Below are 17263 nucleotides of genomic sequence, written 5' to 3'. Positions count from 1 at the left end.
TGTGTTAATAATTTTACAGGCAAATCAAAGTAATAGAAAGATGGCAGAAGACTTTCTTCTACTGAAATTTCTATAAATGCTAATTTATAATATGGAAGAGAGGTGGAAAACATGCTGTAATTTTTCTGGCAATTGGAATGTGATTTTTTATTACTCAGTTAATTCATTTTTCAAATATGATTCTTTATAGGGTCCAGCTGGTAATGATGGTACTCCAGGACGGGATGGTGCTGTTGGAGAACGTGTAAGGGCAATTTCACTGATTAAAAAATCTGGAATAATGTAAATTTGAAATCTTTGTAATATTAAAGAGTAAAAAGCTACTCTTTCTTCTCATAGCTCCAATGCAGCCCTGAAATTTCTGATTGTAACAATATTTTTTGTAATGTCATAATTTGAGTAGATCTTATAAATGAAAGTTTGAATACATAGCCAAGTGAGATGGCATTTTTTTAATTAACAGTAGGAAAAGGTGCACCATGAAGGCTTTGGATGAGGATACATATGAAGTAGTCTGAATTTCAAACTCATTCACAAAAGTATGGCAGCACAAATAGAGCTGTGTAACATCTAAATTTCTCTACTCACCTCCTAAAGCGAATGCCCCATGAGGAAATAAACCATGTCTTTCTAAATATTGTATATTTCATGATGTGTTTTTAAATTAGACATGTGCTGAACTGAAAATATCCCCAACTTTATCTGAAACTCTAGTCCCTTTGGGCAGTCACACAGTTGTCTCAGACTACTTAGTAGTAAATGGAAGGCAAAAACAAAAACCCTCTCTAATGTCTATTATGATGCAGAGACTCTTTCCACTCCAGGAGCTCATCATGTAGCAGAATGGGCTTTGAAACCTGAGAGACCTGGTTGGAATCTTGATTCTTTAAGTAACTAGCTATGTGATCTTGAACATATTTTCTGAACCTCAATTTTCAAATACTTTAACTATGATTCGTACCTATACCACTGGGCATTTGTGTTTCAAATAACTTGTTTAAAGTATCTAGTAGGCACTCAAAGAGAGGGGAAGAAAGAGTTTTGAAGAATCTTGGGGTAAGGCCACTCCCCTCCATCTACCGTAAAGCCAAGGAATGCAAATTCTCTTGGCATCTGGGTTTTTCCCTCCGTCGGTAATATATTGTCCAGTGTGGTAGTCTTCAAAGATTTTGCTGATGTACCCCTGATATAATTTTGAAAATCTATGAACCCCTATGCATAATTTAAGTTGCCATCACATTTTATTTTAATCACAAGTTTTAATTGTTGCAAAGGAGGTAATTCTTGGTAAATTCTAAATGTACATGTGCTTTCAATATATTTTTTTCAAAATCTTGGAGTTGCCAATTCAGCTTATTCAATGTATTATGTATCAATTCTCCAACCTAATTGCCAGAGTTTATCCTGGTTGCCAAACTAATCAGTCGAATAAGACTTAAATTCTGTCAGAAAAAAGGTCTGACTCCGTTTCTCAAGTCAAATAATTATATTAATACATGTTCATGTAACAATAATCTCATCTCTGACTTAAAGAGACAAGTAAGATTCAGAGCCTTGTCATAATGGGGTCCTCTGGGTAAAATAAGGAGCCGTCTCTTTCTTTCCGAATACCTCTTTGCTTTATTCTTAAGTGAACTGTGCATTCTGGAAAAGTCCCTTAGTTTGATGCCCAGTGGTGTTTATTCTTCGAAGCACTGCAGCATAATAAGATTGCAGATTGTATGATATCTGCCTTTATTTCATAAAATGAGAGAAGGGTGATTATTAAAGAGGAAGTAGGGAAGGATGCTCCAAGTCAGTTTTCTGAAAGAACACATATGAAGTTGAAAATCTGGAAAGTGGTTTCCTTAGAATTTTCCCTGTTTTTACACTCTTCGGAAAGTTTTTGTTTATACCAAGTGCACGGATACCCCAGTTGGAAGGCTTATTGGTCTAAGAAACATGCTGAATTCTGGAGGTGACCACTCCTATAGTCCAGCAATCTTGACTATGGGAATAATAGGGTGAGAGTGAGGGGAGGGATGAAATTGGGGGAAAATATCTCATTCTTTTCAGTTTGATTTATTAATAAGCAAATATAGTTAAAATATTTAAGTAAAATATTAGTAAAATAATAAATATGTTTTAAAAAGTTATATTTTTCCTTCTCATGAATAGCATGAGCATATAGAATACGGCTGTTTTAGAATTAATATTAAAAAGATAATATCATGGTTTTCTTGTCAGGGTGATCGTGGAGACCCTGGGCCTGCAGGTCTGCCAGGCTCTCAGGGTGCCCCTGGAACTCCCGGTCCCGTTGGTGCCCCAGGAGATGCAGGACAAAGAGGAGATCCGGTAAGGAGAGTCAGTTTCACACTGACAGTTATAAACATCAACATACTGTATTATGAGCTACATATATGCCTGCATTCAATGACATGTGTGTTTGATTAAGGACTCTAAACAAAGAATGATAAACAGTCAATTAGGAATTAATTTTTTTAGTCTTAAAAATTTGATTTCTAATAGGTATTAGGTATAGGTAATAGGTATTCTATAGGTAATAGGTATTCAAAAACCCTGATGCTTTGACTTTCATCATCTAAAAATGTTGTTGTTTATGGGAAATATAATAAGGATGTGTCATGTTAAATTTAAGCAAGTAATGTCTTATGTAAACAACTAAGGTGATCTTCATTCAGTGAAGACCATAGATAAAATTGACTATAGAAATGTCATTGGGGTTATAGTGAGCACATTCTTATACCTAGGGACTTCAGCCTGGTTTTAATTAATTAGCCATAGAACTATACACTTAGATACACACATACACATATATAAGTATTCAACTACAAACATATATTCTTGAATTCTATGTCTATATAATACATCCAAATTTTTGTATTAATATCTGTGAAAATTTCTTCTAGGGTTCTCGGGGTCCTATTGGACCACCTGGTCGAGCTGGGAAACGTGGCTTACTTGTAAGTTCTCTGTTGTTTTTTTTAAAAATATATGTCTTCTTACATAAAATATACTCCCAAAGAAGAAGTACAATTTAAGACTCATAAGTGAAAATTACCAAATTCTTCAAGCTTTGAACAAAATGTTGATTTAAAATGATACCCAGGAGTTTATATTTGTTTTTATAATGTTAATATAGCTCCTCTGAATTTAACTAAAAATTATTTCAATAATCAATTAAGACTTTTAGAGTCACAATTTTCTCCCAAAATAACAGGAGAAATAGTGCCATTCTCTGAGATTTCCTAAAAATTACATAGGAAAATGGGTTTGAAAGCTCTTTGTAAACTTGAAAAGTACTATTCAAATATATTTTATTTTCAACTAGACTGCCCTGCCCATGTTCTGATTTTTTTGCTCTTTGCAGTTGCTTCGACGTTAATGATTATTATATTGATGTCTTATCATGAGTGAATCATCTCTTACGGGCATGTTTCTTTCACACCCATTATATAAATCAATATCTGTATTCAATATCAATATCTATATTCATGAAGAACAATTATAGCCTTAAAATTATGACCTATTATTAAATCATCATTCTCAGCTTTGATTTGAGCTAGGCTAGAGAAGATTTTATAGTTACATGGCATGTCAAGTGAATGGTTTTCTAACCAGTTACAATTTGTTTTCCATGATTAAATGAACTCTAATAATTTAAATAGGTGCTTTCTGGTTTAGTTTATTTTAATTATGAAATTTGGGGGCATCTCTAAATTAAAATAACCTTTCTGACATTATAAAAACATTCAAACTGATTTTAGTATTTAACTTTACATTGTTTTATACAATATGTAAAAGTTACTGAGGTCTAGTCTTGTTTTTATTATAAAGAAGATTCTCGTACTGTTTGACAATTAGGATATCCAATTTAAAAAATAAGAACCAAACAAAATAAGAACAAAAAACTAATAAGGGAAAAGTTAACCTGAGAGCCAGTGTATTTGATAGTATCTTCCATTCTCCAAAGTCAGATTGATAGAATTTCAATTCTCTTTTAGAAAAACTTTAAAGACAACAGAAGCTTTCCCTGTAGTAGGTGACCCTGTGTTACTTGTCAGTTTACTGTGAACCACTAGACCCTTGGAGCTGCCTTTACTACCCGAGACTTTTACAAAGAAAAAGTCTGTGACTGATAAGATTGATCAGATAATTTTCACTTCTTGGTGTAGTTTCTGTCCCACAATTAGATTCTCAACTATTGCTTTTTCTTTAGTTTCTCAGGATCAGGGTTGATTGATTTGGGTACAGATATTGCAGATATGAGGATAACATAGAGTTCTTTGTGTTTTCTTTGGCTGGATGTGGCTCGATGATGATATTCCTCTTTCATTTGTTCAAACAAGTTTTTGCCAATTTCTTATTTTTCCACCAGTTTTATTGAGCTGTAATTGACATATAACACTGTACTTGTTTAAGGTAATAATGATTTGATATAGGTGTATATTGTGAAATGATTACCACAGTAAGTTTAGTTAACATCTATAATCCCACATAGTTGCAAATTTTATTTTCTTGTGGTAGAACTTTTAAGATCTATTCCCTCTGCAACTTTCAAATATGGCCAATTTCTTAACATAGTCCCAGCTCATATCTAGTTAGTTTGTCTGCATATGCAAATGTAATAAACATTTTATTCTTAGAAGTAACATAAGTAAATAAGAACTCACATTTTAATTTAAAAGAATCTATATATGGTGGGAGTATTTTTACATAATGATATCAGCTAAATATGTGAAATATAATCTTTGGAAAATGTCTCAGATAGGCTAGATCAAACTTTAAAATACCTCATTTTAGTCTGAATGTAGGATAAACATAAAAAAACTGAATCTTTAGGAAAGCGTTATTATACATCTTATGATTTTAATGATTGCCTTAATTCCTTGAGAAAAAGAGACAAAAATTCCTAGGTCTAATACTATTTAGATAAGTAAATATATTAGTTCATATAAAATACAGTACCCAAAATTGTAGCAAATACAATTGCACAAAGTAAAATTGTAGTAAATTGCAGTCTCAACAGGCAATATCTATGCTATGACCCTATTTCTAGGGACCCCAAGGACCTCGAGGTGACAAAGGTGATCATGGAGACCGAGGTGACCGAGGTCAGAAGGGTCACAGAGGCTTTACTGGTCTTCAAGGTCTTCCTGGGCCTCCTGTAAGTTATCCCTTTAAGTATTATTTGCCCAGCATGTGAGAATACACAGGTATCTTGACATGAACGTTTGTCTATAAAATGGATGGGTTTTTTTTGTATCTTATTTTCATTTCAAAGAATATCTCGATGAATAACTAATTACCTAGCTATCCAATATAATTGTTCATATATTTGCTGTAATTTTGTAGGAAAGAAATAAAGCAAAAGGATATGTGCACCATTACTCCTACAGTTGTCTTTAGTATTGGTCAACTCATGAAACATTATAGAGGTTGATGACTTTATGAAAGTAGTTTATGTTGCTAAAGTCAATGACGGGACATTTGAAAAAGGTAAGAATGGTAAAACGTAGGATATAAATATTTTGGCATCATTATTTTTTCCTACTAAGGGTCCCAATGGTGAACAAGGCAGTGCTGGAATCCCAGGACCATTTGGCCCAAGAGTAAGTAACAAAACGTAATACGTTGCAGATGTAAATAATAATGCTCCTGGTGGCATACTGTTAGTGCTTCAGTATCATTTTCATGGTCCTGAAGTTGGAGTTGGCCTAGGTTCTCTGAAGCTGGCAGCAAACATATGAGACAAACCATTCACATTTACCTTTAAGTAGAAATATCCTGAAATATGACATACTACTTCATGGGCCCACATTAAAACCTCTTACCTAGGGTGGATATACTCATCTGTTAGTTCATTTTCTTACTCTGTGTTTATTGAAATTTCCATTTAATTGTACTCTTTGAAATGATATAATAGGATTTACCATGAAGTGGAGATAGATTTTGAAGCTGTATTTATTTTTTTCCCTTAAGTAATTGTAATAGTTCCTCAGAAATGGTTGGCATAAGGCTAACTAGGAAGCAAATCATAAAATGAAACCAATATTTGAAGCTTATAGAAATTCTACATTAGTATTAATGCTGCCTCTAATAGGTCATTAATGCCGTAAGACAATTGACACACATAATTACTTAGGAAAATCATTAGAAAAACTTTCTGCATCTAAATACAGTGTATTTAGTGTATTTCTGTATCTCAATACAGTGCAAACAAATCACACATAAAATTGAGAACAGTATCAAAATTACTAGGATGTGATGAGATTCTGGGGTATAGGCGCACAAATTTAATTTATATCAGACACTCCTTCTGTCATTTTCTTACTCCTACTTAATTGAATTTCTAGTTAGGAGTACAATACATGAAACTTGATGAAACATTGCCTACCAGTAAAAGTAGATGACTAGTCCATTAACGTTTTTAATTGACACTGGTCTTTTACCTTGCATGGATGGTGGAAAATTCATGTGTGATGAAGTAGTAAACATTAGAAAGTGCTAGAACTCCATTTATTAGTCATTAGGAAAACGAATATGAGAAATCACTCTGATAATTCCATAAAGAAATAGTTCTTTGATCAGAGAAAGGTATTGTAAAGATTTTCTTCCTAGAATCTAAAATGCAGTCTTTGTTGCTTACAGGGTCCTCCAGGCCCAGTTGGTCCTTCAGGTAAAGAAGGAAACCCTGGGCCACTTGGGCCCATCGGGCCTCCTGGTGTACGAGGCAGTGTCGGAGAAGCAGGCCCTGAGGTAAAATCACAGATTTGTATGCAAGTGATTGATTGATTCTATTGATTCTCATAGCTTGGATTCTGTCTAAAGAATGTCTGTGCAGCATGATGGACAAAAGACTTCAGGGAACCCTGAAAACAAGTCTGAAAGTCACATAAGAGCTTGTCTGTATAAGTAGCTATTTCAAACATTTTAATGCAGATTATTCAGAGTATATAAAATCAGAGTCCAAGCTACTTAGGCCTTGACTTCTTGTGATATCAATGAAAGCAAATAGTAAGTTATGACTGTATTATAATTAGAGTTATGGAAATGTTGCTTTGCTTTAAAAGGCAATAGACTAAATGTGAGATTTGATGAATGCATTCATTCATGAAAATGCTGGAAAGTGAAGCCTCTGAAATCGAAGAGTTATTTACTGAAAATGAAATTCAGAAAGGATTTCAATGAAAACTTTTAATAAAATATTTCAGTAGTATTGACTTGAGGATTATGTAAAGCTATAAAAATTGCTTTAGTTAGACTTTGGCTTCTTAGAAGACAAACTTTGAGAAAGTCTCCTCTATCTGTCATGCTTGTATGTATATATGTGCATGTGTGTATATGAGTTTATGCATCCCTCCCTCGTGTTTCTTCCTCTTTGGTTTTATTTTCCTTTTCTTATTCTGTCTCTGCCCTTTATTGTCAATACCATTAAGCCAAATATTTATTACTTATTACATGGAAAGAATAGCTTTACATTTCCTGTGGTCACCAAGAGGAATATTTTCTATTTGTTTATTTCTCTATCTTTAAATGGAAAACAGCCACAGAATTGGAATACCTCTGACTTATGTGGCTCTTGATTGACTTCATCTTGTGTTTTAGTGGTCCTTGATAGAAAAAAGATCTCCTCCCCTGAGATTAGCATAAAGGAATGTATGGAATCATGATATGATCTTAAAGAAAAAAAAACACACAGATTTAAAAGTCTCCTGACGGTGAGGAAATGTTTGCACTAGAGATTGATGCAACTTTCCAGAGCCATGTAACAAGTGGCGGAGCCAGTAACAGAACTCCAGCCTTCTGCCTGCCAGGACTGTACTCCCCACAAGAGATGTGGACCACACATATCTTCAGGTTGTCGGTTAATTCTCTCAAGTTGCTGAGTTCTTCCTTGAGAAAATGCAGAAGGAAATTAATAGAGAGGATCCACTTTTCTAGCCTCTGCCAATTTTTGTGCTTATCTCCCTTTTGCTCTAGTAGTTCTTGTTCGGCAAAAAAAAGTAAGACAGCTCTTTATTTTTTGCTAATAAAAAGGGCAAAGAGAACTTCCTCCAGTTTTGTTTAGTATGGAGAGGATTTTGACCTACACACTAACTAATGCACATAAAAAGACTTCCTGTGCTTTCCCCCTTATTTGGGAATACGGGGAAATTCTCTTACGGGTGTTTCTTGTGTGTATTTCCTTGGCGTTGATGTGTAGTCTTATAGAACTAGCACCCACAATTCCTCTGCATATCCTCATTCAGCTTCTGTCCATAAATCCTTTTAAAACATCTTAGTTGTGCCTTGCCCAGAATAGTTTGGAAATGAGTGTGCATATCTATATATTCTTAACATAAAGTGTATTGCATCTTCAAGGGTAAACATCAAAGCAAATATTTTGTGCTTTGCTCTTTATTTACCTCAGATGCCAACTTGCAGATATGTTGCCTGAAAAGCAATTATGCATCATTTCTCACCCTTGGAATGTTACAGGTTCACAGGCCAGAACCATCTAGTTTAAAAAGGGCATGAGTCACAGATCTCCCAAGTACCATCACATTGGGGTGTTGCATTGTAACTCTCTCTGCACCAAGTCCCATCAATGCCTTTGCGTCCAACAGAAAAACAAAAACCAAAAAAATGTGTTAAATGTATTTCCAATTTTTTTAAATTAGGGTCCTCCTGGCGAGCCTGGTCCCCCTGGCCCTCCGGGTCCCCCTGGCCACCTTACAGCTGCTCTTGGGGATATCATGGGGCACTATGATGAGAGCATGCCAGATCCACTTCCAGAGTTTACTGAAGATCAGGCAGCTCCTGATGACAAAAACAAAACGGACCCAGGGGTGCATGCTACCCTGAAGTCACTCAGTAGTCAGATCGAAACCATGCGCAGCCCTGATGGCTCTAGAAAGCACCCAGCCCGAACTTGTGATGACTTAAAGCTTTGCTATTCTGCAAAGCAGAGCGGTGAGTAGACAGCTGCCCATTTGAGCAAAGCTCATTGCTTCTGATGTGTAATTCTCCAATGCATTCCAAAATATTTTATTTACTCTCTATTTAGTGATAGACACAAGAGAGAAAATGGTGGACAGTCACAGAGTTTGTGGTTTAGTGGTGGGGATGGCCAATGATATGAAAAATTAGGGCGTGAGAAGCTAAGCGCTTTAATAGAGGACGTAGCCTATTCATGATCCAGTTTCACGGTGGTAGTTCCATTTCCATCCAGAAGTCTTAAAATATTGATAATTTTGTGGTGATATAAATGTCCAAAATACTTGCTTATGCAAGGTTAAATATATTTGGTTACCTCAGTAATTCTCAGGGATTTAATATGCTAACATATAGTTGGATCATCAAGAGTAGAATAAAGTATAAATTTTATTTCCCAAATTTATTTGAATATGGAATTCTTTTCATGTCATTTACTGTTCTACAAATCACACTTCAGTAATCTCTGCTGCAGGATTATGTTATAGTTATGTTATAAAATATTTTGGAATTAAATAGTCTTTTTCTCTAGTTGTATATACCATGCCTGAAGTTTGCAAAATTCTATCATTTTGATTAATCTAATAAGACCTGGAAAAGAAAGATCCTAGGCCATAGGAATGAGCTATGAAATGCTTAAAAGTTTCAGTTAAATTTGAAATGATATTGACAGGGATAGCTAAAATTGTTATCTTTGCAGAATAAGCAATTCGATTACTAACTCTATACCTTCCATCCCACCATCAAATAAATGCCCCTTCATTTCATTTAAAATGCAGTTTTTCCTACATAGTTTATATATATACTTTATGTATACATACATATATTTATATTTTTTATACATACGTTTTATATATACATACATATATTTATATATTTTATACATATATTACATATACTATTATATAAATGGTATATATTTATATATACATATATAAATATACATGTAATATATATACATATATTTTATATATGTACAAAATATACACACAGATGTGTACATAGACATATATGCACAAAAATTTATTAGTTTGTGTGTTTACTGACTGTATCTCTAGCACCAAGCACTATCTTGGTATATCCTGCTTCAAGGATCTCTTCTACATGAGAAGATCAATTCTAAATAAGGCCAGTGAGATAATTCATAGCATTCTAATTGTAGTTTGACTCATTTACTTACTTTATTCATAGTTTTGAATACATTATTTTATTACATTTCCATCATTATTTGTTTTAAAATATTGGCTTTACAAATTAAGTGGGAACACGTTCGTTTTGGCAAAGCTGCTTACTTACTGTGGATTCTCTCTTTTTGGTATAGTTTCTCATTTGTAAAATGGGTTAGTTTCTCATTTATAAAATGGGTATAATGATATTTTCTTCACATTTGTGTTTTGAGCCTTAGGCACCTTTTGGCAAGGTGCCTGGCATGTAGAAAGGGCCCAAATGCAGAAGTTACTTCTTCCTTAGCTGCAGAGTGTTTCTTTAACTGTGATTCTCTCTTCAAAGAGTCCTTAATCAATGACTTCATATTTTCGAACCCTCTGTTAATTCTTTTAGAGATTCATAATCATGTTTGAAATTCTTTTCATTTAGCAAATATTTTTATTTTGGAAAATAGGTGAATACTGGATTGATCCTAACCAAGGATCTGTTGAAGATGCAATCAAAGTTTACTGCAACATGGAAACAGGAGAAACATGTATTTCAGCAAACCCATCCAGTGTACCACGTAAAACCTGGTGGGCCAGCAAATCTCCTGATAATAAGCCTGTTTGGTATGGTCTTGATATGAATAGAGGATCTCAGGTAATTTAATATATTTACTTAAAATTGTATTCATTGCTTGTCATTATTTATTGTATGTATTTAGGACTGTGCTATTATTTTTTGACTGGGTTTATTTTGAAGTGATATATTCTCATTAGTTACAACTGCGGTATCATTGCATAAACATTACTATGAATTAAATTAACATAAATTTTGAATGATAATTTTCCCATTGATGGAATGTACAAAAGTAATTATTTTTTCATATTAGCTCCTTTAATGCATATGACACTGACTGTGGTGTAGACTTGAAGGGATCTTGCCATAGTTGAAAGACAGGAAGTATATTTAGCGTCAGAAGACCTAGGTGACTCATACCTGGATGTCTTACTAACTTTGGGACCTTAGGAAGTCACTTAACCTTTTGGAGCTTCAGTTTCGCCATTTTAAAGTGAGGGCAATAATATTTATCTCATAGTTTCTGTGTGTATATAAGATGCTTAATATAGTGTCTAGTATTTGGTAAGTTATGGATAAATATTAGATAATTACTATAATATTATTTTTAATGATTGAATCACTTTGCAAACCTTTTAGTATTATTTAAACTTAAGGCATTTTTATGATTATGTAAATTGTATTGATATTTTTCTGAGTCTAGTCCCCTCTATGTTTCTTTCATGGTCCAGTGTTTAGATTCTAATTCTATTCCAGATCTCTTTATGGCAGCCTAACTCTGAAATTTTCTTCTCAACTCTGCTCCTGACCTTTTCTCAGAATTCCTGTTCATAATAAACATAGTAGGAGGACATTATGGGTATATGCAGGATATACTAGAATCAACCATTATTTAATGAAAAGGAAAAATTTTTAATTTAAATATACCTAAGTGAAATGTAATTTAGTTAGCATATTATGTAAAAAGCTCATATAGGAGCATTGAAAGTAAAGCTCAAAATAGAAGATGGGTAGGAAATATCCTGTAGGAAGTTATTTTTGATTATTTGTTTTAGCTAATGGAAAACTCGTACTTCATATTTCCTACAAGTATATAACAGTCGGGTTAAAAAAGATTTTATACCAATAGTTAAGTCCTAATTCTTATTATAATTAACAATAAAAACAGTGAGTTATTTTTGCTACATGATTGAATATCCAAACCTATGCCCAAGTATATAACTTCTTCTAAAAAGTAATATTCAAGATTTTTTTTAAACAAATAGAGAAGCAAATTTAAAAATACTTAAACTTTCTCTGGTGAGTTATAATTAGCTTTGGTTTCATCACCACTTGTTTGGGGTAGTAAGGACAAAGCTTCTTATTTGTGAATATTCATAGAAATTTTAAGATATTTTTATGTATATAGGTATACTATCTTGTTATATGAAAGAATAATACTCTTCAAAAGAAGTAATACTCTTCAAAATTAATTTGTCTGAAATCAATACACACACACACACACACACACACACACACACACACACACACACACACACACACACCCCACTATAAAACTAATCAGTATTACATATATTGGGGCCCAGGGCAGGCCGCTCCAAAATATGATTCAGTGGCATGTTGATTATTTTGAATTAAAGTTATTAAGTAACGGTTGATGCAAGAGGGACACTTTGACCCTGCTCTTTGTCTCCCCGAAAGCAGGAAATAAATCTCCCTTGTGAAAGGTACCGTCCCTGTACTGGGGGACAGAAAGACATTTTTATCATCAGAGACAGGGAATTTAGAGCCAAGAAGCCTGTATAAACAAACCTTGTTACTTCCTTATTAATTTACTACCCAAGCCCAAACTTTAAATTCCTTACCAATTACATACCCAAACCTAGGTTTCTTTGTCCTGTCAATTCCTTTCAAATTTATTGTTTTATTGTTTTTTTGTCTAAAAAGTATAAAAGCTGCCTGCTTTGGCCACTTCTTAGGTCCCATTTCTATGAGACCTCTGTGTCCTGATTTAAAGTTGTTTCTTTTTCTCCTGTTAATCTGTCTTGTGCCAATTTTATTAGTCCAACCATAAGAACTCAAGAGGGGTAGACACATATAACAAAGACTCTTTTTGTTTTTCTAGTTTGTTTATGGAGACCACCAGTCACCTAATGCAGCCATTACACAAATGACCTTCTTGCGCCTTTTATCGAAAGAAGCCTCCCAGAACATTACTTACATCTGTAAAAACAGTGTAGGATACATGGATGATCAAGCTAAGAACTTCAAGAAAGCTGTGGTTCTCAAAGGGTCAAATGACTTAGAAATCAAAGCAGAGGGAAACGTTAGATTCAGATATGTAGTTCTTCATGATACTTGCTCTGTAAGTACTTTTGATACATATTGATCTGGTTGAAGAAAAAAATCATTTTGTTAAAAATACTGCCCTGGCACTAGAGGTGGGGGCAATTTTACCCTGTATATAAACACAACAGCAGTTTGTTTATAGTTGTTCCTTAGGGTAAATTTGAATGTGTGTTAGTACGTGAAATACCGGTAGAGATTTTAATACAAAACAATAAAGGACTGGATCCTTGCAGCTCTTTTGCAAACTCACTTTGGTTCTCCTGCAAGTTACTTAGTTTATTTAATCTCAATTCCATGCTTATGATTTCCTGATTCTAAAATATGCAATCAATCTGAGTTACCTTACATTTTTCACTGATTTATGTCTTCCCCCTTGCATATCTAGATATAAAAAAGGAAAATAGTTAATGATGAATTATGGTTTCACTTGTGAAAATCAAAAAGGCTTTCATAATTTATATTGTTAGTGACCATTTGGGAAGCTGCAAAAGAATAAAGGTCATTTTCTCAATTTAAAGAATGAGAGAAATGCCTGCCAGTTATGCCAGTATCTCACTTCATGTTAGCAGCGCTCTTACTTTTAAATAGTGCTCTAAAAATTATTGCTTTTACCTTATAAAAACTGGTTTGGAAGCTGCTGTCCAAAATCTTTGGAGTAATTTGTATATGCTGTTAACCCGTTGTACCATTTAATTCCAGAAACGAAATGGAAATGTGGGCAAGACCATCTTTGAATATAGAACACAGAATGTGGCACGCTTGCCCATTGTAGATCTTGCCCCTGTGGATGTCGGCAGTACAGACCAAGAATTTGGCATCGAAGTTGGGCCAGTTTGTTTTGTGTGAAGCAAGCCGAGATACATCAACAATGAGCACCACCCCGACCCTCAATGACCACCACCATTCACAGGACTTTGACTGTTTGAAGCTGATCCTGAGACTCTTGAAGTAATGGCTGATCCTGCATCAGCATTGTATATATGGTCTTAAGTGCCTGGCCTCCTTATCCTTCAGAATATTTATTTTACTTACAATCCTCAAGTCTTAATTGATTTAAAATATTTTCCAATAAGCGGTTTAGGTTTAAGATGATCCATGATTATGACAACCTTTAAAAAAAGTAAACTGTTTGAATAAATAAATCTCCATTTTCTTCAATTTATTTCAATGTAATGACAAAATTGCTTAGTATTTATAAGAAAATCTTTCTTCCTGGCAGATAGCTTAAAGAGTGGGGTATGTAAAACCACAACACATGTTTATTTCACGTGGCTGCAGTTGGAAAAATAGAAAGTAGTGCCCTTTTGTGACCTCTCATTTCCAGATTATCAATTAAAAATGAAAGCAAAAATGTTTATCCTTGTGATTGAAACCCACATGCATGTCTTGATATTGTATAACTAACATGGAGACTCTTTAAAGGGAACCATGAAAAACATATCAGTTTCTCACTGTCTTAAATGGAATGTTAAAATAGTATATATTCAATGGAATTTCTGAAAAAAAAGTAATCCTAAATTTTTGTAAAGTGTGGTGAATCTAGACTTCTTCCTCATTCAATTTTAAAGCTACCTTTCCCTCTTGACTCGATCTATCAATATAGGTAGAAGTTAAATGAGTATACCGTTGAATACATTTGAACTTCCTTGTTTAAGAAAACATAGAATGCTAAATAATTTCCACATAACTTTAAAAAAAAATGTTCAGGACCCAAAGTTGAGAGTCTTCCACATGTACAATCTCATCTTCCTGAGGCCTATAACGAAGAAAAAGATTTAGAAACTCAGAGTTGTGGAGCTGATTCTAATCAAATCTGATGATTGGAATTAGAACATTTGGCCCTTGAACTCTCATAGGAAAAATGACCCAACATTTCTTAGCATGAGCTACCTCATCTCTACAAGCTGGGATGGACTTACTAGTCTTGTTTATATTTTAGATACTAAAAGGTGCTATGCTTCTGTGATTATTCCAAGACTGGAGATAGGCAGGGCTAAAGTGTATTATTATTTTTCCTTTAATGATGGTGCTAAAATTCCTTCTATAAAATTCTTTAAAAATAAAGATGGTTTCATCAATACCATTTGTGAAAACATAACTGTTACACTTCCCGTTTCTGAAAGAAGGAGCATTGTTCCAGTGCCTGTTCACTGTTCATCTGTCATACTGTATCTGGAATGTTTTGTAATACTTGCATGTTTCTTAGACTAGAACATGTAGGTCCCCTTATGTCTCAAGGATTTTTCTTCCTTAATTGCATTTGTTGGCTCCATTTTTATTTTTTCTTTAAAAATAAACATCTGGGACCATCCCAAAGGACAAGCCATGCACACAACTTTAGTGATGTATCTCTGCAAAGCATTGAATTAAATGCACGCTTTTGTCATGTCAATGGTTTTCGTTTCGTGGAATTCCTTTGAACATATTAGATCCATTTCATTTTCAGTAGTGAAAAGTTAGGTGGTGTGGTATTCTTTGTTTGCCATTTGTTTAAAAGATAAAACAACAAATACCTTTCATCATGTAGATACTGGCTTATAAAGAAAATCAATTTGCAGCATCACTCACAAAGGCAACACGACACTAATTATCACTCTCTATGCCCTTAAAAATCTCAGGGTACTGACTATTGATAACAAGAGAAAAGCAACTTATTTTTCATGGTTGAATAAACTGTGATAATAAAACGTATGTCCCAGTGTATCACATATGAATTTAGCCTAAATGTTTGCAGAGTTTTACCTTCAATATTTATTTCACAATATTTTCTCCCAAATTGGTTATTATTTGAGCTCCACGTCTTGATTTTGAATATTTGAATATGTATATACCTAAAGATTTGTGAGTTTTGTTTGTAGTAACACTTCCTCCAAGTCCAACCTATACAAGTTGTACAAGTTCAGCTAGATGAGCCAGAAATGCGTGGTGATTCTCTTAAGTCAAAAGCACTGATAATTTTCAACTATAGAAATACCACTTCTTATTTGAACCTCAGGAATGTTACAAATAAAAGGCTGTCCCAGACCATTCCAGAATCCCTCAAATTTCTTGCCTTTGTTCCATATCTATAGGTTTCATTAGACGAGTGTACTTCTTTCCGTCATGTCCAACTCACACCCCAAACTCTGCATAATCAAAAGTGAAATAATCTGCAGCTGGGGAGGATGGTGAAATTAATTTATTATTACTTTATTAAAAATACAAATGAAAGTTCCCCAAATGAACAGAAAGGAAGAAAAATAGCAAAGAAAACACAGACAATGCTGAAAAAGTCCCAGACTCCTAACACAAAATTTGGCAAATGAGCCAGTTTCAATGTAACTTATTTTAAATTAAAAAAAGATTCAAAGAAATTGTAGAGAACATTTCTACTCACATCAATGTTGTTATATGGCAGAAAGCAAGTGCAAGAAAAATCTGGAAAAAAAAAAAAATCATTGGAACCACCTCACTTAGAGTTCCTATCCCACCATGAAAGAAGAACACCTCAAGATAACACTTTTCTTTGAAATTATGAAAATTTTAGGAGAGACTAAGAATAATCACTTAAAAGCTGATTTGGGGGCTGAGGTCCAACAGTGGCAAACCAAGGCAATGATGCTGCAAAGACAACCAAAAGCCTATGGAGCGTGGGGCATGCCAGTAGGATGATTTTTTTTTTTTATCAGACTGGCTGGCTTACCCAAGAGCAGCTTTTCTTCTCAGTCTCCTTTATCAATGATCATTTTACTGAATATGTAAATGTCAGCATTCCCCAGGGACCAGTCTTTTTCTCTTTACCTTCACACTCAATACTCTTTCTTTCATCACCGGCTTTATCCATGTCATTTCTAGCTAATGTCAATAGCTCCAATGTATATACATAACCTAAATCTTTCCTGGGAGCTCAAGAAATGCATGCATAAATGTTTAACTCACCATCTTCATTTGGATTTCAGAAGTACTAGTAGCTCATTATGTTTCAAAAAATTACGATACTTATATCTCAAAGCTGATTTATGTTCTGTGTTCCCTATCTCAGGCAAGAGCCTCATCATTCATCCATTTAGGCAGGCCAGAAACCTGGTAGTCATTCTTGTCACCTCTCTCTCCCTTACAATGCCAGAACCCTGGCATTGCTAAGTATTTTCAATTTTGCTTCCTAAATGTTCCTTATGGCCATACCCTTCGCTCTACCTCCACTGCCACTATCCTAGCTCACATTATCATT

The 17263-nt window shown here is 34.1% G+C and overlaps 1 protein-coding gene across 2 annotated transcripts in view; it reads left to right on the top strand.

Annotated features, from left to right (window-relative positions):
• COL5A2 (collagen type V alpha 2 chain) overlaps positions 1 to 15445 on the top strand; it is a 189952-nt gene extending 174507 nt beyond the window's left edge. For both annotated transcript variants that reach the window (XM_033400263.2, XM_004276926.3), the window contains exons 45-54: positions 191 to 244; positions 2227 to 2334; positions 2910 to 2963; positions 5060 to 5167; positions 5559 to 5612; positions 6652 to 6759; positions 8664 to 8955; positions 10598 to 10785; positions 12830 to 13069; positions 13753 to 15445. In XM_033400263.2, coding sequence (XP_033256154.1) covers positions 191 to 244; positions 2227 to 2334; positions 2910 to 2963; positions 5060 to 5167; positions 5559 to 5612; positions 6652 to 6759; positions 8664 to 8955; positions 10598 to 10785; positions 12830 to 13069; positions 13753 to 13899 — 1353 coding nt within the window. In that variant the 3' untranslated portion in view covers positions 13900 to 15445. The remainder of the gene's footprint in view (positions 1 to 190; positions 245 to 2226; positions 2335 to 2909; positions 2964 to 5059; positions 5168 to 5558; positions 5613 to 6651; positions 6760 to 8663; positions 8956 to 10597; positions 10786 to 12829; positions 13070 to 13752) is intronic.
• The last annotated feature ends 1818 nt before the right edge of the window (positions 15446 to 17263 follow it).

This window comes from Orcinus orca, chromosome 7, assembly GCF_937001465.1.
Source record: "Orcinus orca chromosome 7, mOrcOrc1.1, whole genome shotgun sequence".
Taxonomy (NCBI): Eukaryota; Metazoa; Chordata; class Mammalia; order Artiodactyla; family Delphinidae; genus Orcinus; species Orcinus orca.
Note: the sequence above shows the minus strand (reverse complement) of the source record. Positions and strands in the feature narration are given on the sequence as shown.